The 24594-nt window shown below is 36.7% G+C and overlaps 1 protein-coding gene across 6 annotated transcripts in view; it reads right to left on the reverse strand.

Moving 5' to 3' along the window:
• Positions 1-740: 740 nt before the first annotated feature.
• The window catches only part of CCDC85A (coiled-coil domain containing 85A), a 212659-nt gene continuing 188805 nt past the window's right edge, over positions 741-24594 (reverse strand). Inside the window, exons 4-7 of one of the 6 annotated variants that reach the window (XM_084797822.1) lie at positions 10917-11051; positions 7739-7858; positions 4726-4824; positions 741-966 (exon numbers count right to left, since the gene is read on the reverse strand). In XM_084797822.1, the coding sequence (XP_084653948.1) occupies positions 877-966; positions 4726-4824; positions 7739-7858; positions 10917-11051 (444 nt within the window). In that variant the 3' untranslated portion in view covers positions 741-876. The remainder of the gene's footprint in view (positions 967-4725; positions 4825-7738; positions 7859-10916; positions 11052-24594) is intronic. The other 5 variants (XM_084797823.1, XM_084797824.1, XM_084797825.1 and 2 more) reach the window with 5 other exon arrangements.

A 24594-nucleotide genomic window follows, 5' to 3' on the forward strand; every position in this document is an offset into this window, starting at 1 on the left:
GCTTCTGTTTCATAGTGCAGTGCAAGATTTCAAATTCTACATAAAGTTCATTAAATATACAGCATGTCTAGAAACTAAATTATAGAAATAGACAATCTCACAGCTTGAAACACTTAGAAAAATTGTTTGTTTCCTTGTTAGTTGACGTTGGTGTGCTGAATATATATGGAGGGTTGCATGACCCAAAGACATGCCTCTATAAACAACTCATCAAAACTAAATAATTTATTTTGACAATTAAAAAAAAAGATGATATTCTCTGCTAAGTACTCTGAAAATTCCTCCTACTTTTCTAGCTGGTAAAAGAATTTGTGGTTGTATTTTAGCACCTCAAAATTCAAAAGAGAAACCAAATGTTATCTTGCATCCAACTAATTATGTATCAGGAAGCAATCTTTCCTCAACTGAAATATAGGAGGGAGCTTCCCAACCCAGGCTTGTATGCTTGAAAATATCTCTTTATATCTTCCACACAGTAGAAAGGCGCCTACCACTAGATACAATAAACCACCTCTATCAAAGCCATAGAGGCTCTACTGGACTCATCCAACCGTGCAAATTATCCAATGTGTCAATCATAGATATGGAGAGTCAAAACATTTCAGCTGTCATGAAAATATTAGTATTAAAATTATTTCCCAAAGCTACCTTGAGACTGCTGTAAACACTAAAGTGAGACGTATAGCACACACTAGCTTTATGGGGGAAGGTGTACTGAAGGATTTAAAGGGGAGATATGTGCAATGTACAATCACTCCATGTGATGCCATGAGTCCCATTTTTGTAGAAATCAACTTTTTTTCTTTTTCTTCTTTTCTTTCTTTCTCCAGTAGTGGTGATCTCATGTAATCTCTCTGTGAGCAGGAGTGTTGCTGCTCACATAGGTCCTTTGTACTGGTTTCCTGACAAATGTTGTCTAATTCCAGGACATGAGCCTGCAGCATCTCCAAGTTTCCTCCACACAACCTTAAAAGAAAAAGAAGAAGCAAGCATCATAAGTGTCATCTTGCAGAACAGTTGTTTGAGTTTCAGAAGGGACTATGAGAGAGATCAAAGATGGGTGCAAAGACGAGACAAATTCTCCACATGATGAGTTCAAACACAAAGTAAACATGGTGATGACAATACCTGGGACACAAGAACTTATCATCTGCAGCTAGGATGCTACACCTTACTCCAGCAACCATCACTGATTTTAAAGAAGGACTTAATTTCTCACTCTAGCTATCTGTATGGTCTTCAACTGACTTAACAGTAATTTCCACCTGAGGAAATTCTGAGGATGCTCACAGAAAGGAGACACTGGGTTCTGCATTTTTTTTTCATGTTCCCAAAATGAGTTTAATGTACATACAGAATTAAGAGCCCTTGGTTAAAATAGCAATGCTGGCTTCTATAGCTTACACATCTATAACAAAAGATACAAATGTCTAATTCATTCAGAAGAGTGGATTTTCATTCCTAAGCCACATAATCCCTAATTCTCTATTCTTGGTTTCCTAATATTTGCAAAGTAGGAGATGTGGTTGTCATCAGTCTCAGCTAATGATCTACTAGAGAATTCTCTCACACTTCCAGAAGAGAAAACATATAAACACAGGGTCAAGGAAATTCAGAAATTCAAAGAAATACAATTACATCCTTTTAAAAGGTGGGCCAATTGGGGTGGATGTTGGCAAAAAGGTAAGATCAAGAATAACATGAGTACAAAACTACTGAAGTGACCAAAAATGCCAATACACAAGTACTAACTGGAATAAATGCATGCATGTCTATACACAGCAGAGCCACCATACCTGCCTAGAATATTTAGTATGAGGATTCTGTTAGACTAACGGATTTCACAAGACAGTGTTTAACATAAACATAAAACCAGTCTGTTCATTAGTAATTGAGAGACTATCTCTTTTTATTTTGCTTTTAATTAGAAGGAAATTCATCAGGGACACCTACTACCATTTACAGTGATGCACAGACTGCTTTTCTCCATTTTCAAGGCAGTGGGAATACAACAGTCACCGTTGCATGGAGAAGCAACCTGTTACAGTCAAGGGGGAATTTTAGTTATGACCTTTAAATACCAGGAATAGAACTATATAGCAAAGGACAGCTTCAGCTACACACAGGAGGTCAGAAAGTCTCAAAAGATACCATTCACTGCCCCAGTCTGGCCCATAGACATAATCAGTTCTACCAAAAATGTTTTGAATATCTGGTTTGGAACCAAAGGATACATCTGAAGACCACAGAAGAATTACAGATGTAAAAACATGGCTGTTGCAACTAAAAAGTAGAACTGCTCTTCAGTTACTGGATTGTGGAACACAAGGGGCTACACCCAGATAAGGAAACTCCTACTAAAATAAAGCAGTGGCACCAAGGGGGCACTGCAGAATAACTCTGAGCACAAGAGTGTAAATAAGATCATCAAGTATTTCAATTATCATTGGGAGATGTCAGACAAGCCTAAAATGACAAGGTTACTGAAAACAGTGGTTATGATTCTCAAAGGGCTGTATACTTATCCTTAGAGAAGAACCAACAAACTATTTATGAAACAATGTGATAGTCTACAGATAACATCATTTTTGGTAAGTTCATGTCACCCAATTATATCATGGAAGAATATAAAAAACTGACAAGATTTCCATTACCTTGAATTATTGCAGAATCTTATAAAGCTTATAATACCATATATAATTCTGCTTATATAATTCTGCTTATAATATCATATATAATCCTGTGACATTCAAAAGTTTATATATCTCAAATAGAAAGTATTTGTAATCTTTGTTATCTTCCAGGAAAATTATTTATTAAACTGCCTTGTAATTTTATTTTCTTTTTACTCACCCTGCAATGTCCTCTTGTATTTATTCTCCAATATTTACTGTATAAGTTTGATGGTTGTGTAATTTATAATGGTGCCACAGGTACTATTTTAAACTGTTTCCAAATGGACTTTTAAAAGTTAAGGTTTGGTTTGCATTTTCTTTTTATATTATATGGATCAAAGACCAGCATAGACAGTTAGAAAAAGATACCCTAGAAGAATTTTTAAAATAAATAAGGAAGCTAAACTTAGGGTTGCCTTTGTTGTACAGGTAAAAGGCCACATGAATGTAGTGTCCTTTTAAAGCAAACAAAAAGTCAAAAACCCTAATCATGATCTCAAGACACATTCAGAAAGTTTTCATAAGTAAGGAAGGGAATGAAAAGATCATGAGGGCCAAAGTCAATCTGATATTAGCCAAAACAGACAAGGTATCATCTATAAGATACAGTGTTTTCATTCTTTAAGATGAGAGGTAGAAAGAGCTGGTCCTCAAAAACTATCTTGCTAATACATTGACTTCATTAATAAGTTTGAACAAATAACTTCATTTCTGGGTCTTAGTTCCTCCAAACATACATTGTGAGTACTGGGGCTCTTAGGCTGCCTGTCACCCCCAAATCACGGTAACTGATGTTAAAGGTGAAATCTAATTAAGGAGCTCCACACATTCCTAGGAGGACACTAGAGGATGGCTCTGTGCTTCTCTCTCAGTACTATAATTCTCATCAACTGAATTTTATTTGTTTTGTTAGTCAATAGATGAGAAGCAACAGGATCCCTAGGCTTATAAGTCAAAACTGAAAATTTATCTAAGGTAAATATTCAAACTGAAAGATCTTAAGCACAAGTTGAAAGGCTACAGTGGGTGAACAGTAGTGCATGTAGGAAATGATATGTAGAGCCATGACCATTTAAAAATCAAACAACAGATGTACAGCAATGAAAGGATTGCAAAATAAAAGCAGCCACAACACAGGCAAGCAAGAGGATTAGAAATTATCACCCCAGCACATATAAAATGCCCATGGGATTTAAAGATCATTTACTGGATTCCAGAAACATCTTGAGGTGGTGAATCGGGTCTGAGAAAATATATGGACTCAATAAATGTAAAGCTAAAGGATATTCCTAAGTAAGTTTGCTACTCTATGATGTGAGCATAAACTATGAGGTAAAAATGTAATACAATAATACAAAGCCAATTAAAGCTATGGCCTAGCAATGACTTCTTACATTTAACAGATGCACTGCTCTACAATAATCCATTTAGCTCTTTAAAGCTGCACAGCTGTATTCTTAATTAAACAACACATCAATCAACAATCACACTGACATGTCTTAACTGAGTTCTCTGACTTTCAGGATAGAGTTCTATTCATCTATCCCATTGGGTCACCTGTCTTGCCTTAACAATGTCTAAGTGTGAGTGGGCTAATGAAAAGTAAAGGCAGTATTTGATATGGTATGATGAGGGCAAATCTTATCCATGTATGAAATAAATATTAGGCAGCAAAGTAATTGATTTTGTAGGATTGTTCATGGTAAGTTTTTATTCTTTTAAAGGTTTCTTAAATTCAACATTTAAAAATGTTCATAGGTCATTCTGGAATGCAGAACTGACTGATCATATCTGATCACACCCAGGGCTTTTCATGAGGTAGGCAAGCACTGTATCACCAAACCTACTGATCTTGGTGATTTTTAGCATGACTATGTGAATATCTCTGTAATAAAACAATCTGAAAATAAAAACAAAGGCAATTGTTTTATTTTCATAAAAATGGAAAGACATTTGGTCACCAATTTTCAAAGTAGATATTCTTAAAGGAACAACTAAGCTGTGATGAGGCTGTCAACACAGAATATACAATAAAGCACATCAAACTTACATTGCACATTTCTCTGACTATAGCTTTTTCTGTCTCACTAAGGTCATGGTCATACTCTTTACCCTGCTGACGATCTATAGTTTCCTGAACATCCAAGACCTGGATTTGTTGAAAAAGAAAAGCAAATTTCACATGGAAAAAAATCTGTTAGTTTATAATAATACCATCACTGTCCTCACTTTGTCAAATCTTAGGTTTTCACCATGTCTGCAAATCAGAATGGATACATGTACAGCAAAATATTTTTCAATAGTTGTTCCACAACCTACCATGAATCTCATTGATTTTTTTCAAGTGCTCATTAAAAACAATCTATTATATCACTAATAGTCAACTGAATTAGTTAATATTTAAAATAATTAGATGCAGCTAACTTGATCATTAATATATCTAATAGTGGGAACCATTTTGGATACAGTCAATAACTCTTGGTCCAATGCAACAGTAAAAACAGTTAATTATATGCCAATAATGTGAGTAATATGTCAACAAGTCATATAGAAAAGATGGCTAACAAGAATATGCATGTGAGATATATAGATGAAGACTATTGAGTTCAAAGTTCTTGCCTGAACTAGGGTCTAAGAAAAGAATGCGGGGATGGATCTTGAAGAGAAATATTGACTCCTTACCATGAAAATATTCAAACAATATTTTTTCAGTTGAGCAATTTTTTGCATTAAATATTTTTCATTTGAGCAAAGCATTTAAATGGTCTTTTTAAAGAACAGGTTTATTGGCCTATGCTTTTACTTCTCTAAATTGTCCCCCAAATAATTATATTACTTTTAAAATATCATTATTTTTCTAACATGTTGTGGTACATAAGGGTGTTGTTTGTCACTGTTGTAGTGGTTTGTAGCATAAAAACTACTTTTCTAGAGCATCCACATTGAACTATGATTTATTGAATGGCTTGTTCTATTGTAACCATGGTCAGGGAAACCACATCTAAGAGTGTGTCCCAATAATTAGCACCAAGAAAAAATTAGAGCCTCCATTTCAAGTTCATAAACACTGATAGTACTAAGTTTACTGCTTTAATAGTATTACCCCAAAACATCCTCTTTATCACTATATTGATACCAATATTTCTCTAAAAGTCTCGATACTAGCTTCATAATCACCTTTTACATATGGAGAAGAAACGGCTGACACTTCAGACATTGAAAAGCAAAGATCCTCTTGAACATCTGCCTACAGATGTGATTTATAATACATTTCAGAATAGTGTGTACTTTACATCTCCACTAAATCAAGTTACCATTAACAGTAACCATGAACTTTGGAGCCAGGGAAATATGGTGTTATCAATGCAGACCAGCCTCTCCCACTGACCTACATTTTCCCCACAGACAAGGCCCAGTTCATTAAAGCCTTTAGTTTACTTTCAAATGCACCAAAAGGGAGAAACTGAACCATCTCTGAATGGCCACATCACTTAGCACACTGATCTTTCCAAAGTTGTACATACTTCTCCCAACATAGAAAGTCCTAGCAGCAAGGACATTTGATTTCTAATGTCTTCTAAAGATCTCTGCATGCTGAGGTCTCACCACCTGTACACTAAGGAAAGCAGTGTGTTCTCCTGATAACATGTCCTCTCCCCCTTTTGATTCAACAATTTTATGGAAATTAGAGAACAATTTCATAGAAAATCAAGGGTTTCTCTCTTGCCTTCACTGTCCTTTGAGGCCACACTCACAGTTGCACTGAGAAGTTAGAGATTTCAATGTGGTCCATTTTGTGCCTTTGTGCATGGGATTCAAATGTCACATTTGACCCTCTGCACGGCAGCAGGATGAAATGGCTGGCTTTCAAATAGTTTGGGTAGCAGGGTGAGTTGTTACTTTTAGGTTTTGTGCAAAAACTAAACTGCTACAAAAGTGGAGCTGCTCTGCTTGCTCCTTGACTCGTGCTGAAGCTGAGCTGAAACAGGAAAGGCTAAGTGTGTTGTTGCCCACCTGCAATCCGTGCATGCTTGAGGAATGCAAGCTCATTTTCCCTTAGCCAAAACAAAATATCCTGGGAGCTAAATCTCCCATTCAAGTTGAATGCCCCAAATCAAAGTGTTTCTTTGAGGTTCACATCAATATTTCTGCATACCATGCATCCTATAGAAGATACAGCATACTCCAGAGAAGATTAACTTTAGTCTGATGGTACATCTGTTATAAAGTTATAAAGTTATAAAGTTGTAAAGCTGTATACATGCCCAAAAATGACCTTAAGCTCTCCACCTGTCTCATGCCTCAAAAAGGGTGGATTAAAACTGTTCTAAATCATAAACCTATCTGAAGGACAGTATTTCATACTTAGGAATTATCACAGTTTTTACAGTTATGTTTTATCTCCTGTATAAGTTATCAGTTTCTACTTTCAGGCAAACATTTAAATTGTCTATTACTGAATTAGTTACAATACTTATTAATTTTATTTACTGGAAAGCATCATTAATGAAATAAATGATTAATTTTGCCTATATTTTCATTAAGTCACCATCAAATCTAGAGTAAAAGCCAAAACTAGAGACCATCTATTTTTTTCTAATATGTCTATAAAGAAACACTAGTTGGATTTGAAGACTTAATTTTGACTTAGTGGAAGAAAAAGTAGCTTGAAGTTTATTTCTATATGTGTTGAATAAAAATAATGTAATAACTGCCTTCCTCACTTTGATAATATTACTAATGCCATACACTTATTAACATCCACACAACAGCACTGCACATATAAAACCTGCAATGGTCTTTCATATGGATATGCATGCACAGCACACTTCAACTTCACTGCAGATAGAAATGAATCACATTACTCAAACAAAATATCAAAAGTAGAGATTTGACCTTAAACACTCAAGCCCACTGTCAGTTCACAAATTAAATTCACAGAGATTAAAAAGTTACACCAACAAAGAGGTTAAAAAATGTATGTATGGTTACATCACGACCAAGGACTGTCAGACTACAGCAGACAAACCACGACACAACCGAGGTTCTGGGTAAATGGTTACCTTAAGAGAATGTACCACGGGCTCAGGCTGCTGAGAAGGTGTGTTATGTCCACTGAAGCTAGCTGGAGAGTTGGGGGAACTGTTGTTCCCATCAGCCCCTGATGACAACCTAAAAGAACCCTTAGTAGAAAATCAACAACTTTGTTATTAAAACAAAAGTCGTTTATAACTATAGCGATGCCATTAAATATTCAGTTTCACCATCAAATAAGCAATATCCATTTTGTCAAAAAAAAATTTTATCATTTCCCCCTCAACTTTCTTAGCCTATCTTAGGACATTCTCAATTCATTGGAGCACACTTGCTACTTAAGCGATAAGAAAACAAGAGCCATCCCCATAAATGTCTGGATGCCACTTCCAATTTAACAAAGAATACAATGCCCCATTAAAACATTTCAAGAATGATTTTGAAACCTAAAGACCAGAAGAGCAAGGAATTGATGAGTCACTTCACAGCTGAGTTAAACACGTTTACTCAGCAGGTCAAATGCCACACTCCATTTGTCTCAGGAAAACGCTAACACATCATACTGTTGCATTGGAGAAATTGTCTCTTCTAAAACCCTTGTTGAGTTTAAGACCCATAATAATGGAACAGGTTTTTTTTTAGATATTTAACTAAATTCAACAATTCTTTAAGCAAATATTCATTTAATAGCCTCCTTTAAAGTGAAAACCAAAATAAGTGCAATGTATGTATTTGTTAATCAATGGTTCTTCAGTTCAGTGGGTTGATAAATGATTAACTAGACCTGTGTGAGCCACAAGCATCTGGGAACTCTTCTCAAGGGTCTGCAAGTTTTCCCAATATGGACTGAGGAAAGACTAATCTGCCAACAGGGAAGAAGAGCAGCAGTCATCTTCTCTTAGAAAAGGAGCAAGGGTAATCTTCCAAGCCTGGCTTTTTTAGAGCCTGAGGAATTTTTAAAACTACATATGTGATCACAACAAATAGATTCATCAGTGATCCACTTAGTTGGTCCTATTAACATAATCTCCTAAGTAGTAAGACCCATTGACGGTGCATTGTAAATTCATAAAGGGGGAGACAAAGGTGTTTTGGGGCATTCCATAGCAAGAGCAGATCATCCATAGTGGACAATTTTAAGGAGGAAAAGGGCAAGCTGAACATAGCAACAGCTACAGTTACAGCTGTAGGCACCCAATGTTATTCACATAGAATTTAACAACTGCTAAAAATTGGAATGTTATTTATGTTCCATCTTTGCTGCTGTCATTTCTGTCTATACATTTCAAGGCTCTGCTTTCCTCTCTGAAAGCCTGTGAAGGAAAGATGCTTCTCATGCTTCGAGAACTATGTAGTCTACTTGCTCTTGCCTCCCACCTGAACTAACCACCAGAAAAAGGAAGCAGTCCAGTGAGATATCTTATACTCTTTTAGATTTTCCTCTTGATTGCTATGGAGTCTCAGGTGAAAAGCAGGACATGAAGTAGGTCTGTCCATTTTAAGCTCCTCAAACCTTCTTGAAAGTCAAATTGTTAAGTTTGCTTTTCTCCTGAGTTGGTAACTTCACTCACACATAATAACACTGATAAGAATTTTCTGAGATTTAATGATAGTTAGAGAACAGATCTTTCCAGGCCCTAAACTTTATACCATTTTTCTCTTTAGATTAAAGTGATTCCACAGTGGTTGAGTGACATCAGGACAGGCTTCTTCCCTGAGTGACATTGCTCTTCCACAGTTCTTCCCCTGCTGGTACCATGCTAGGAACTTTCAGAAAAACATGCTAACGGTGTATGCATTCAGATCACCTTCCACTTGGACCAGGGCATTACTATACCATTTTTCTTCTGCTTGGTTACTTGACACACAAGACAATAAACACTCCTATTGCAGGTGACCATCCTGCCATTTCTTCCTTTACATCCCCTTTCATGCACAGTTTCTGTCTATAGCTTCTCTTCCAATGTTTAGCCAAAAGGCAGACACATCAGTAATATCATGATTTGCTTGGGCATGGGACCTCTGATTTTTAAAACATTTTGGATTAACAAAGATTTGAAAAGCAGCATTAATACTATCTTTTAATCTAAGCATCTGAGCCAACTGGCATTGTTTGAACCTAGAGAGAGTCCTGTGCTGATCATAACAATCAAGAAACAAACAATTAAATGTTTTTATTGGCTTCCTTAAAAAGTAATTACAATAAGCTCTGACTTGGACTATTTATTAGGGGAAATTATATCTTTCAAAATTTTAACATTAAATTATCTTTAGAGCCATAGACTAGTAATCAACCAGAATTATCAAGATGTTCTCTCTCTCTCTCTCTCTCTCTCTCTCTCTCTCTCTCTCTCTCTCTCTCTCCTCTTCTCTACTCTACTCTCATTTCCTCTCTCTCAAATAATATATATACATATATAATTACATATATGTGTATATATAATTTGAGAAATCCAAAATACATGCTAAAATCAAATGTCTTGAATGGCTTTCTCGATTGTAACAATAGAAACCAGCATCTTACTCTGCCTAACAGAGTAGAAGTTCAACTTTCTAAATGATTATGACGATATTTGAAAAGTTACCTAGGTTTGAGCAGTATTTATCCTCAGTTGACTAAACTATTCATTCATTTTGGCTAAACTAGTTTTTAATGTGCTATTGAGCAGAAATGCAGTACAGCGAATAATGGTAAATAGTCTCTCAGAGCTTGTTTCTATAAGATTAAGGCCTCTTATTTAAATTATACCGGACTGGCTCAGAAGATGAATTTAAAAGATGAAAATCTTAATAAAATTGGAAATATGGTTCCTTTCTTGACTTATTTGTGTTCAAGCCACTCATGACAACCTACTGCAAATACATATAATATACACAAATCTCTGTCATCAGTCAATGGGCAAAAGATACTTTTTCAGGCTACCAGATGCATCTGGACTTTATACTTCTGTTCCTGGGGTTACTCTGTTTCTCTCATGTAGCTAGGCTTGCTCGGCTTTCATCCCTGGGTTAGAATAAACTAAGAGAACTGATAAGAGGTAAAATGTTCCACTCTACAATGGCCCTCCCACCCCCCACCCATACCTTCCTCCATGTGCACAGACTTATCATCTTTGCCCCCCTCCCCAGCTATAATGTTTCCTCTAGAAACAGAGGCCATCTGGTTATACACAAGCAAATGCAGACAGATGGCTCATCTTCACTCACCGGGAAAGAGGGCAGGCATCGTCCTATTCCTCGGCACCCTTGCCACCACTGCAAGACCCGCCGGGCTCTGGGCCCCCAGCCTTTCTCCATATTTGAGCTGTTTCTAGTTGGAGGTTGACTTCTATTCTGGGTGGCCTTATATTTGGAACAATATGGTACAATCACTCAGAAAAATACTGTTTCCCAAGACTCAAGAAATCAGACAGAATAAGAAGCTTAATGTGATGAACCACGATGACCACAATGGCGAGCTACAACATGCACCTGTAGCTAGGGGAAAATCGAAAGTAACAGTCAAAGGCTATGTTGGAACCAATGGTGATATCTCCTAAGCTGTGGTAACTTCACTCTCAAGCTATCAAAGGGAGATGATAAAGATGAGATTAAAGAAAAGAACTCAAAGATAGTTTAAAAGATGTCACTTCATGGATTTCATCTATTAGGAACAAAATTATCACGAATTTCTCCAAATATATAAACTGTGAAACTTCTAAACCTAACAGAAATAATTAGTAATGTAATTTGAAGCAATATGCACTTTTGGTAAAGAATACAAATTGAAGATTTAACTAATAATATGTCAAAAATATAAAAAAAAATTGTTGCACAAGGAAAATTACAAAGTCCAAAGACATTACCATTGCATTAAAATAATTTTATACTATAAAGTTTTATTATCCAATGTTCAAATTTTTATACTCATTGGTGGTAGCAATAACATAAGTGAATAAAAATAAAATGCTAAAAATAATTTTCCTGAAACTTCAGCTTTTCCCCATGCCCAAACTACGTAAGTCTTTTAAAATGATAAGAAGCAAAATGAATTTATTTAAATTAAGTGTCTTTTTATTCCTAAAGCTACTGTGTCCCAAAGAATAACAACCGAACAAAATATCACACCCTCACACACAATGACCAATAATCCCAGCGTGCAAATGTGGAAGTTAATTCTGAGAGATTCAAACTGAGAATAAAATATTTTAGATCTCTATTGTAGGGCTGAAGTTTGTCTATCCCATCCATTTGGCCTGTCTATTAGAGCACCAGTGATTATCCAATACCAAACAGTCAGGCCAGAAAAAATATATATGGTAACATTATTCAGACTGAGCATGTTATATTTAGGAACATATATGTATATACATATATGCATATAACAATTAATAAAAAGGAAGACATGTGTTTGATATAAAACAAGGAAGGGTTGCATGAGAAACTTTGAACAGAAAAGGCGAAGGGAGAATGATGTAATTACATTATAATCTCAAAAATAAAGGAAACTTTCTAAAAAGTATTTTTGTTCTCAGAAGCACGTCTCCTGGAAGTTGGTGGTTTGGTATCATTTCTCACTATAACTTTAGGAGACAGAACAATAGAGAAAGCACACCATGTTCCTAAGTCAAAGGTAGCCATTGTTAACAGCAGTTGACTGGGCTCACTCTGTGAAGCCAGCACAGGGACAGTTATCACTTCACACATAGCCTTCTCCTCATATATATCAGATAATTATATATTTGTGCCAGAGTCAATGATTGCTTCAGCATACAATACTGATGTGAAAATCATTCTTTTGCTGATTATTTCATATATAAATGTCTAACCTATTTGATCATCAAAGTAATTATACTCAACAATTTACAAAATGGCTGGTAGCTTTAGCTTTAACACCCTCTCCATCAACACTAATCAGCTGTATGCCAGAGGGGCTCACTAGTTAGAAATGCAGATTTTCTAGTTATGTTACAAGCCATCTGGCTTTGGTGATTTCCATGACTTAGGCATCTCACACACCTTAATTTTTTTCAGATCCAGTTCAGAAAATTAATCATGCAGAACTAAAACCTATTTTCTTTCTCCATTCACATATAGTGAGGCCAAATCCCAATGCCTGTCCTCCTCACCCATGAAATCTACAGTAGAAATTCCAACTAAGAAGTTAGCAACAGCCAGGCGTGGTGGCGCACGCCTTTAATCCCAGCACTCAAGAGGCAGAGGCAGACAGATCGCCGTGAGTTCGAGGCCAGCCTGGTCTACAAAGTGAGTCCAGGACAGCCAAGGCTACACAGAGAAACTCTGTCTCGAAAAATTAAAAAAATAAAAAAGAAAGAAAGAAAGAAAGAAGTTAGCAACAAAGAAGAGCCATCCAGAGAGGACAAGAGGGATGCAAAGTATTTTCCACTGTGGGGATGCCCATAGGACATAAAGTAATGCAGTGCAGCCTCAGTGCAGCAAACGTGTTTTTACAGTATCACTCAGCCCCTAATGAGAGTGATGTGTAAGAACCAGATATTCGTAGAATAAACTACTTGACGATATAACTATTTTAAAGGAAAAAGTTGCCTCTGGAGAATCAGAATTCTTGGTTTGCTAACGTATACAACACTTGTTTTAGAATTTAGGTACAGGGCTGGAGAGATGGCTGAGGTTAAGAGCACTGATTGTTCTTCCAGAGGTCCTGAGTTCAATCCCAGAAACCACATGGTGTTCACAACCATCTATAATGTGATCTGATGTCCTCTCTGGACTACAGGTGTATATGCAGGCAGAGCAATGTATACTTAATAATAAATAAATAATTTTTAAAAATAATTTAGGTACATAGAAAAATACATTCTGAAATAGCTATTGTCTTTTGAATGTCATCCATTGGTCTTCAACAATGAACCTCAGATTTTTCCAGCTCTCCAATTGTCCACCATGAAATTTTCTTGAGACAATTTTGTAAAGCAGGAAAAATCTTCAGTATATCCACCTTTGGAGTTCTTTCTGGAAACATAGGAGACCCAATCCTAGTCATTAACTGCTCCATAAAGTAATAATTTTACCTCAATAACCTGAAATGATTTTTGAAATGTATAAATTTATTCATTTCCAATATATTTAACATAATCCTATGTATAGTTTGACAATGTGAGTCAATAATAAAAAAACTATATACTTAAAGGTGGGAAGGAAATGGGTGAAATTAAGATTAGGAATCACTCTAAGTTTCGATAGAAGTTTGCAATAGTAGCTTGTTTTTATTTTCTCAAACTCTAAGAATTTCTGAAAAGGTGTGGAAAATGAACGGCTTTAGAAATTTGTGAGAAAAGAAAAGTGAATGATAAGACCAGAGAGGAAAGCAAAAGAGACTGTCTAAGGCACTATTCTGTGGCCAGATATCTCAGCAAATCACAAACAAAATAAAGCTTCCCCTTAAAAGATGAATAGACATATCCACTAATTATGGCTCATTGGAAACCTTGAGATTAAAGGACTGAGAAAATAAAGCAGCTGGTATTTCCGCTAAGGGTAATTTACCCCTATGATCTGGAGACTTCTGTCTCACTGACTTACAAAGAAGAAATGGGAAAGATGCTCAAATCCACAACATATGGGTTTTACTGTAGTCAGTGTCAGGAGTTGAGGGGTCAGAGGCTTGGTGGCTTTTCTAACACCTCTGTACTTAAACACAAATTCACTTTCAATCATGACATTTAATGTCCAACTAGGACCTTATAAAAAATAGTTCTAATTTTCTGAACACATGTAAAGTCCTCTAAGATATAATAGTCTCTCTTTTCTTAGTGTTTCTTAATGGATTACAATATGTAAATTAAGGAATCAAAAGCCAATTTTGCAAAACAATTTAACTTCTTAATACAATCATAATTTTCTCAAAAATTGAGTCAATCTATAGTGTCAATCACTCCTTACAGAAGTCATAAAATCATTTACAAGGCACAAAAGATGATTATTCAGACTTTGATTGGTTGTCTCTATATACAAAAACATTGCCTAAAAATAAAGCTTCCACAAAAATCCTTCCCACTGATTCATTGTAATTAAAGAAAATGCAATTAAAAATGTTTCCTTGGTTTTATATTCTACAATGGAATTCTGCAATATGGATATGCCAGACTTATTGAATATGAGAGAGTGAGTTATGTATAGGTGAAATATATATACTTTTCATACATGGAGGATCGAGTCCATACAAATATATTCATATACATACATATCTGAGTGAAATAATCTTGCAGTGCCCTATGTTCACAGGCTTCCCACTTGGTAGAAGCAATGCATGTAGAGCAAACTTAGGATGCCGCCTTCTTATCAACACAGAAAGTCAGTTGTAGATGCCTGAAGGTTGATCAGCTAACATGGTTTCCTGTTAAAGATACTTAATTATTTATGACTCCTGAAGCTTTGTCAGACTACCACCTGTTGCCTCATACCTCATAAAAACACAAGCCCAGTTTTGGATGGGGATTCTAATCAGTCCTTCCTTATTATAGGGCAAAATGGATGCTTTGTTTAATTTCATTTGAAAAGGAACGCTTTGCTTTTTTTGTTTAATCTCTGTTTTTTAACTACTGCAAGACTTCAGTCTCACACAGAGAAGTATAGATTAGATAAAAGACCTTTGCAGATCACCTGGGAAGACTATCCAGAAGATTTCTTTGTATAGAGAGGCTTTAGCATTTAAGATAATATATAATTATGTTTATTCAAAGAGAATCCCAAATTGCTTTTTAAATGTATTAAAAACATATTTTACATTTTATATGCTTTTGCTTAAGTTGTTGGTCAGGGGATACCACCTATTGCCACTGTTTTTAGCTGCCCACTAGAACTTGATACTAAGACACCATTCCTGACAGTTGAAAGTAAGACATTTCAGTGTCAGAACATGAAGAGTCCAAGCTGGTTCTGACCAGGAAACTTCCTCACTGCTGGCTGGTACCCTGAGAGGGCACCAGAAGGTGCTCCACAGTCTCCTTAGGGAGAAAAACTATCTTACTGAGATGTGAACATGACAATAATGACCTGGTAAGTTATGCTCTTGGGTTCAAAAAGGATAATAATGTTATGGAGGTAACCAACTGTATTCTAATTGGAGTTAGGGCCCATTCCACAGGAGAAAACACATGCCTACTACTGTAAATCTGGCCAAGAATCCATGGCTAGGAAGCCAAAAGGCCCCAGGAGTGAATCTGCTATGGTTCTTTTTCTAAGTGGATGTATGCATCAAAGCACTCTATAAATACATATCTACATATCTATAGATTAGCGCTGGCCTCAGGCTCATCAGAGAAGCTTCATGCAGTGGAGGACATTAACATAGAAACATATAACTCATCAAAATGCAGAGAATAAGTGTCTGGGAAATATTTAGCTATAAATTGAACATCTCTATCACACCTCTTTCCTCCCAGGATAAGGGAAATTTGGGAAGTGGGGGAGGACCAGGGAGAAACCATTACTTCTGGGCAGGACAAGACTGAACCACTCATGAACTCATTGCAGCTCTGGTTGCCTGCACAGGACCTGCATAAGATCAAGCCAACCACCATTCCAGTATGGAGGAGGGAGAAGCTCAGGAGCCTCTGTCCCTAGCTATTGACAGTTGATGGCTCCCAGAGTCGGGATAACCTGTTTTCTTTACAAGTGTGGTACCTCCTAGATTGACCATGCTCCAGTGGATTACCCCACACCAATGTGTATATGTGCAGCATGAATTAATCTCAATGAGTTATAACAAAAAAAAATAGCAACAACCAAAAGGAACTTGTCAGGGAGTGTAATTAGGGGTTCCAGGAGGAGTTAAAAGGAGAGGTAGGAAGAGCATATGCTGAGATTACATTGTACGTATATATGTATAAAATTCTCAAAGAATTAATGAAAATACTATATTAAAATAGACATTATTCATTTAAACATTTTAGATAATTATTGGGTAATATAGTAAGCACAATATAATTATATATTTCAATAAATTTTCATTTAAAACACAATAGGTTCAAATTATGAGCTGTATGTGACATTTAGGAGCTGCATGCCTTTAAGAAAAATATGTGATCTCTCTGTGCCTCAGTTTCCCCATCTAAAAATTATAGGTATTAATGATAAAATGGTATATTTCATTCTATGCATTTGTGAGCTGACATGAAGCAATCTCTCAGAACACGGCCTACCCCATACAACTGCTCTGTGTTTACTCTCATTATAACAAATGTTTTTGGTTTAGTTGTCAACACATTTTATAATGTGTCAATTTACTTTCACACACACAGACACACAGACACACACACATACACACACACACCAACCAGGGCCAATTTTTTTCCCTACGGAGACACCTTTAGGTGAAAAATGTCTATAGGCATTTTACTATCTATACTAGGCAGTTTCTATGAACAATGAAGTGACAGACTCCTAGAATATTGCTAGAAATCTTACAACTCACAATTCTATCTCTGTCAGAACAAAGAAGTATGCTGCCCAAATTGGTAAGAAACCCTGTTTTAGATAAAGAGATCATGTAGGAAAATGACAAAGCAACATTTATTTGATACTCTGGAGATGATGTAGAACTTTTAAGGTTGTGTCATGGCCTTCTGTGGTCAGCACATCATAGAGTGTGGGCTTTGGGAGTGTACAGCCTCACCTTGTTTCCAGTTCATTCCTTCAGTATGACAAGATGTGATCTCTCACCTTCCAGCCATGCCTCCCTTGCCATTATGGATTCTCTCTGTAACCACAAGCTGCTTAGATCATGGTACTTTAGCACTGCAACTCCACGTAACTAATACACCCTCCATAGCAGATGCTGTATATAAAGAAACATTTAGAGTTTGAAATTATTTTAAAATGAAGAATCTATACTTTAGTCCTCAAGCAGTCAAGTAAAATATATCTACAAAAGGAAATTACTCTAAAAAATGGATTCAAATTAAAAGTGGCCTGAACATCCTATGGTAACCATACTACACAAAGTACACACTAAATGAGCAGGCAAAGGCAATGGTCAAAGAAGAGAGTTCTATAGAGACAGAGCAAGCTGCAGTGCCTTAAAAGCAGATGTATCAAATGGAATTGATATCATGAAACAAAACAGAACTTTCTTAATACACAATGCAAACGTTCTACACTGTATTTTAAGCATCTTTGTTAGCAAAGAGAAAAACCTGTCAGCAAATAAATAAAGACTCTGACACATAAAGCAACATATTGTTCATGACCAAAGCTATCGACGACATGCAGAGAGAAATCAGAAAGAAATCTGGACATGGCAGAGGTGAATGTTTCCTTTACACACACCAGGCACTCAGTCTGTATACACACACATCTCCTCAGTGGATAGACATTATATAGATGCCTTGCCTTACTCATAACTGTTCCTAGTCACTGGGATCCTACTACATATTACCAAAAAGCTATCAGTCAAATATTAAAACTGGCAAATACAAACTACAGTTATATGTGAACACCTCCTTTCCTAAGACAATGTCCAAATTATGTAAGGGATTCAAGCAACCCAATAGCTTATAGCCATGTAGCTCTGTTAGAAGAAGGGCCAGGAACTGGTATATACATTTTTTGTTTGAGACAGAGTCACTTTTTCCTCTTTCCAGGCTGGCTTGGGACTTGCTAACTATCCTGCTTCCTCAGGTTCCACGGCGGTAGGATTACAGATAAGAGCCAAGGTATGCCACCTGATTAGACATTCTCAAACAGAAGACAAAGCATGGATGAAACAACAGGCAAATGGAAACATTGTTAATATCCCGAATGGCCGTGGAAATAAAAAGAAAAATACTCAAACACAGTTAAGAAGGCAATTATTAAAAGTAAAACAGATAATAAGTGCTGAAAAGGGGGTACAGAGGAACTAGAATTCATATATTGCTGGTAGGAAAGTAAACCAGTACCTATTATGGAAAACAACGTGGAGCCTCCACAGACAGATGAAAATAGACCTACTGTGTAATCCAGCACTTCCAAACAAAATGAAACAAGACTGAAGGAACATGTGTCCTTCAATTTTAATTAAAGTATTATAGGGAATAGCTAAGATATCTAACAAGACAGACATTAACACATACAAACGGGTGTGCATATACACACATGGGTGTTCATACACACCTGTGTAAATAGAGTACCACTGAACCGTGCAGAGGATAGAATTATGTCATATTTTGACAATGTGGAAATGCCTGAATTATACTATATTAAGTAAAATATTCCGGGGAAATAACGACCAAAATGGTAGGATCTTATTTATAGGTGGAGTCTAAAAATGTTGGCTGTGTAAGAGTAAAGCAAATAAGGTGGATACCAGAGTTGAGTAGGAAGAGAGGTGTTAAGGTGATGTTGACAAAAAACTGCAGTGTATCAATTAGTAGAAATAAGAGTCCAAGAGGCCTACTCGATAATACATTCGTAATAATTCATAAAATATCTTTTAAAATGCTGACTGTGAACATACTGCCACAAAAATAACTATGTGAGATAATACATATGTTTATTAGCTAGATTTACTCATACTTATGACTGTATTTCCAACCATCTTTGGAGACATATTTTTTGTCTGCCATGTAAATATGCATTTTATTTTTTAAATGTCTAATTCATTAATATTAGGTATATGTGTGTATGTGACTATTGGTGTGTACACGCCACAGCACACATGCAGAGGACAGAGGAAAACTTTGAGGAGTGAGTTTCCACTGTGACGATGGGTTTCATGTTCAGGCAGCTTTTCAGGTTTGCACAACTGTTTTACCTGATGAACCAGCTCACTGGCCCCAAACTTTTATATTAATAGATACTAATTGGGTACTTGCTGTTGTTCTCAATAATTTATATTTCATAATAGTCTTTTGTTAGCTGGATTCCTCTATGGGACACTTCCTCTTTTTGTCTACTGAGCTAGCTTTTGAACAACAGAGAGATTCAAGGGAATCCTGAGGGACATCAGGCTGCTTGAAATGTCTCATAGATTCAGAGCATCTTATTATGTATTGGTAGGGATGAGCTGTCACACACAGCTCTGAACTCATGAGATTCACTTTCCTCCTAAGTACACACCTACAATGGCAGCAGTTTTACAAGATAGTACTTGCACCAGCACAAGGCCTTTTGATACTTGGTATTCCATATAGTCACCTAAAAGACTTGTAGAGAATTACGCAGTGTTCACTTTGGAATAAATACCGTGTCAGTCAGTCTATAAATGAAGCACAGTAGGGGTCCAACCAAATACAATGACCTTTCCAAGGGAACAGTGCACCTCCTGTTGAAAATTTCCCCCTTGTATGTCTGTATTCTATTCACACTTTTCTGGGCCTCAAGCCTTTTCTTCTTACAATTCAGTCTGAGGATGTCACTCTTTTTAGTGTAATTCCTCATCTCTCCTTCTCCCTCTTTTTCTTTTTCTCCATGGACCTGGAGTGAGCATCCAAAAAACAATCCAGACTTGGCAAATTTACTCAATTTAAATATAATCTAAAAGTGACATATATTTTTGAACAAATTATGTTAACAGTTAATATGGAGGTCAAAATAAGGATAATTCAAGATTTTTATGGTAAATGTATCAATTTTAATACCTTGATACTAAAATAAACTAAATCAAAGTACTGAGTCTCATAAAAAAACACAGTGTGTGTGTGTGTGTGTGTGTGTGTGTGTGTGTGTGTGTAAATTATAAAATTAAAAATCAGATGAAGTGGTATTTTACACTTCATTAAGTATAGAACACACAGAAGTCAGGAAGGAATTCATACCCTCATTTATCACACCAAGTACAGTTAAAACTGACATGTGAAGAGCATCGCACCAGAGAACTGGTCAGGAGCTTTGGTTTACAGGAAAGAACACACTGGACTGGTGACACCATTGGTTTGGTGACATACCCAGAGAAATGTAAGCAATGCAGAAACATGGGCACAGCATTAATGTGAGGCATAGAGCCACAGTCACTGAGGCAGTGTGACACGCAGTCAGATTAATCTCCCAGGTCACAAGAAAAAGTGAAATTATTGTAGATAGACCTATGGTCTGTAAAATGGAAAGTAACTGTATTTTGCAGACATATTTAATACTAACATGAAGAGTAATTTCAGTGAGTCAAATCTAGTTGGAAAGAAGTTCTAGTAAGGTGACTAAGAAAAAAGCTCAAGTGAAAGTGTATTATTGTTGCCTACACTGGATAATAACACAAGAACTAAAAAAGATGGTGATAATGATTTAAAAGGCAGGACTGTAAGAGCCTTGATGTGGGTGTGGAAGCAGTGAGGTTGGAAAAAATCTACAATGGCTCTCAGCTTTCTGGCTGAGTACCAACTAAGTGGTCATGCCATTATCCAGGGCAGGAAATACCAAAGGAAGCAACATATCTAACTACTTTCTCAGATTTTAAATCCGAGATCAAAGAGGTGATTAACAACATGAAAGCCCAGAAGAATTCTTCCTAGCTGACAACCTCCAAATCATTTTCTCCTTGGGTGCCAGATTTAAAAACAAAAGCAGGTTGAAAATATTTAAATTACAAGTGCTATTAGCTTCGCGCGACAGCAGTTACATTATTAGTGGTGATAGCAGATTAAACTCTGCAATGTTTGGAGGGAGTAGAGAAATATCTGCTACTCTAGATGAATCTTTCAAACATATAAATGTAATTTCCAAGAAAAAGAAATAAATAATAAATATAAGTAATTACAACAGGACACTTTTTAAAAATAAGAACGACAGAGTGCAAACCCCAGGAAGAGAGACGCATTAGTATTTTGAAAAGTATAAGATGGCAAACACCCTCTATTCCCAGGAGCAGAGAAACAACAGACAGAGCATAACAATGAAGGTCTCCTTAAAAGTAGTTGCTAAATAATAGGTGGGAAATGTAGACCCCTGCATTCACTCACATTCTGCTTCTGGGTGATGAGTTTATGTGCTTAATTTTGGACTTTTATTTGCAACTCCAAATGAGTAACTGATTTTTTTTGAAGGGTAATTATACATAACTTGCCTTCTCATTGGTTGATAGCAGAGAGAAAAATCTTGTGGCATTGCTTCATAGAGGGATATATCTGAGTATCTCTGGGTGTTGGGTTTATACAGTGGAGGGTAGGTGAGGTAGAAATGAGTGTCACACATGAAAAATCAAAGAACTGAATTGGCAATGTGGAAACAATAGCCAAATAAGTCATGCTCGTTAACATTGCATTTGGTTGCAGAGTACAGCTCATTAATAACTGCATTAAAATCCCTCAGCAGGCCATTAGAGCCCCGCAGAACACACATGCAGTATAAGAACCCCTGTGACTAAAGCTATTTATGATAAATACTTGTCAAGTTCACTGAGAATCATTACCCTGTAAGGAGTTCTTTGCCTCTTTGCCTTTGTAACCAAGGAAAGGCTGTAAGTATCCCCAATGTGTTTTTTCTTTTGTTTTTTTGGGTTTTTTGTTTGTTTGTTTGTTTGTTTTTTGTTTTTGTTTTTGTTTTACGCATAAAAGCTCTTCTACAAAATGAGAAGGCCAACATAAAGTTAGAGGACTGGCAGGTGTCAGCTGGCTGACACTGAGTCAGTACAGTCACTTAACAGGCTGCTGTTCTATCTGGGCTGACTACTGAAGATCTTAGAACATTGATGGCCATTTTACACTTAAAGGTTTATTTAAAGAACAAACAAGCAAGGCATGGTGGTACATGCCTTTAATCCCAGCAACTCAGAAGGCAGAGGCAGATAGATCTCTGTGAGTTCTAGGCCAGCCTGGTCTACAAAGCGAGTCCAGGACAGGCAAGGCTACACAGAGAAACCTGTCTTGCTTCCTAACTACAACAACAAAAACAACAACAACAACAACAACAACAACAACAGCAACAACAACAAAACCAGTTTATAATGGGAAAGATGTTTTAAGTCACATTACTATGTTCCTTTAAGTGAATGACATTCAGAAGTAACTTTAGGATGCACCAAAGGGTGTGAAAGAAAGAAAGAAAGAAAGGAAGAAAGAAAGAAAGAAAGAAAGAAAACTTTGCAGAGTAAGGCCATGAAGTGTGAGCACTCAGTGACCCGGGAGACTAAAAAGGCCAAGTCAGTTTCTTCCGTTGGTCTACACTACCTGATTCGCTCACCTCACCTTCAGTTCATGAGCTGTTACCAGACACAGTCCACAGGCCTCTGCTTCTCTCATCGCTAAAAAAAGGTTTCCACTCAGACCCCTTGCTCAAATATCACAGAGCTTCAGACAAGGACGTTCGGCTCCTGTATCTCCTTGTTGGTGTCTGACGTCTCAAACAGGACTTGATTCATCTTAAACCTCCACTTGTGCATCCCGGTCTTCATCGTCTCAACAAACAGAGCTGCCAATTCCATAGGCTTAAATGAGACTTTAAGGGTCATGTTTGAGTCTCGCAGGCCCCCTGGTAAGAAGGGGACACTGAGTTCCATAGTCACCACCTAGGCTCTGTTCATGATTCACTCTGGGGTCAATGATCAGCTTACAAAACCTCCTCTTCTGCTCCACCTCCAATTTGTCTATAAGTACTGTTAGCTCTCTTTCAGAATAAATAATGAGGGGAATATACAATGTATATTGTATTTCAGAATATACCATGATAGCACAGTAGTTCAGTTTACTTGATGCTCACACAGAGAGCACAAATTCATTTCCAGCACCTACAGTACACAGCTCCCTACCACCTGTATCTCCAGTTGCAGAGTGTCTGACACCCTTCCTGACCTAGACAGGAATGAGGTATGTGGACATGTACATATATATATATATATATATATATATATATATATATATATATATATGCAGGTAGATACATACATATAAAATAAATATTAAAAAATATTAAAGTAAGCTGTGAATCCAACTCCCCACTACATTGAAGACACCATGATGCTCTGTCAGACTATCACACAGCTCATTCAAGAGTCCCCTGTTTCCCTTTACAACTTCTAACCTGTACAATCTAGTAGCCTCCAAATATTGAAAATGACTTCTGTAAAATAATGGTGCTCTGCCTCAAGATCAATTTCTCTGATAGGTTTCTACCAATTCAGACTCAAATCTTAAATGCCAAGAACCATTTTATTAGTTCAATAGGCATGCGAGCTTTCTGGAAGCCAACTCAGTGTTTTTCAGGTCTGTACTGAAATGCACCCATAACTGCTTCCAGCCTCCGACAGCCCTTCTTTTCTGTGCTGCTGCTCTTCTCAAAAATCTGGCATGGTGTGAGCACTCACTTTCTGGGTATTGAGCTACTTTGATTAAACAATCCTCCTATGGGATCTTTATGAAGATGCGCTGCTGTTCAGATTAGTGAATTCTTGATTACAGAATTCCCTATTTGATTCAAACAGTTTTAGAAGTTAAGTAGTTGAGAGACTGTTTACGGCTGCAGTAAATGCTGTTGTGGACCTGCAGAAGCCTCACTGGGAGACAGGCCTGAGACAGGTTTATGACTTGGGTACGCTTTCACTCTAGCTCCAGAGACACGGTCACAGGCCTCTGTATACACAGAAAATAGACAATTAACTAATCTTGGATGAAAGAAAGATAGAATTTTTGTCCTCAACTCACAACAAACTAAAAGATAGAAGGAAATGCGTAGTCAGATCACTCCTAATGGAAAAGACATGTGTCTTCTAACCCCTTGGACCCTGTTAACCTTTAGGCTTTGTCCACATCTGTCATTCTAAACTAACTATGAGCTTATGTAACAGAAGCATAGCTTAAAAATCTTTAGCTTTTGATAAAAAAGCACGTAACCTATGGTCCTGTTGTATTTTCAAATTCATCTGTTTTTGTGATTAATTGCCTTTTTTACTATGAGGTAATTCCATTTCTGATGTAGGAAGCTTTTTCTCAAAGTATAGAAACTATGACCACACAAT

This window comes from Acomys minous (genome assembly GCF_964271855.1).
Source record: "Acomys minous genome assembly, chromosome: 10".
NCBI classification, from domain to species: Eukaryota; Metazoa; Chordata; class Mammalia; order Rodentia; family Muridae; genus Acomys; species Acomys minous.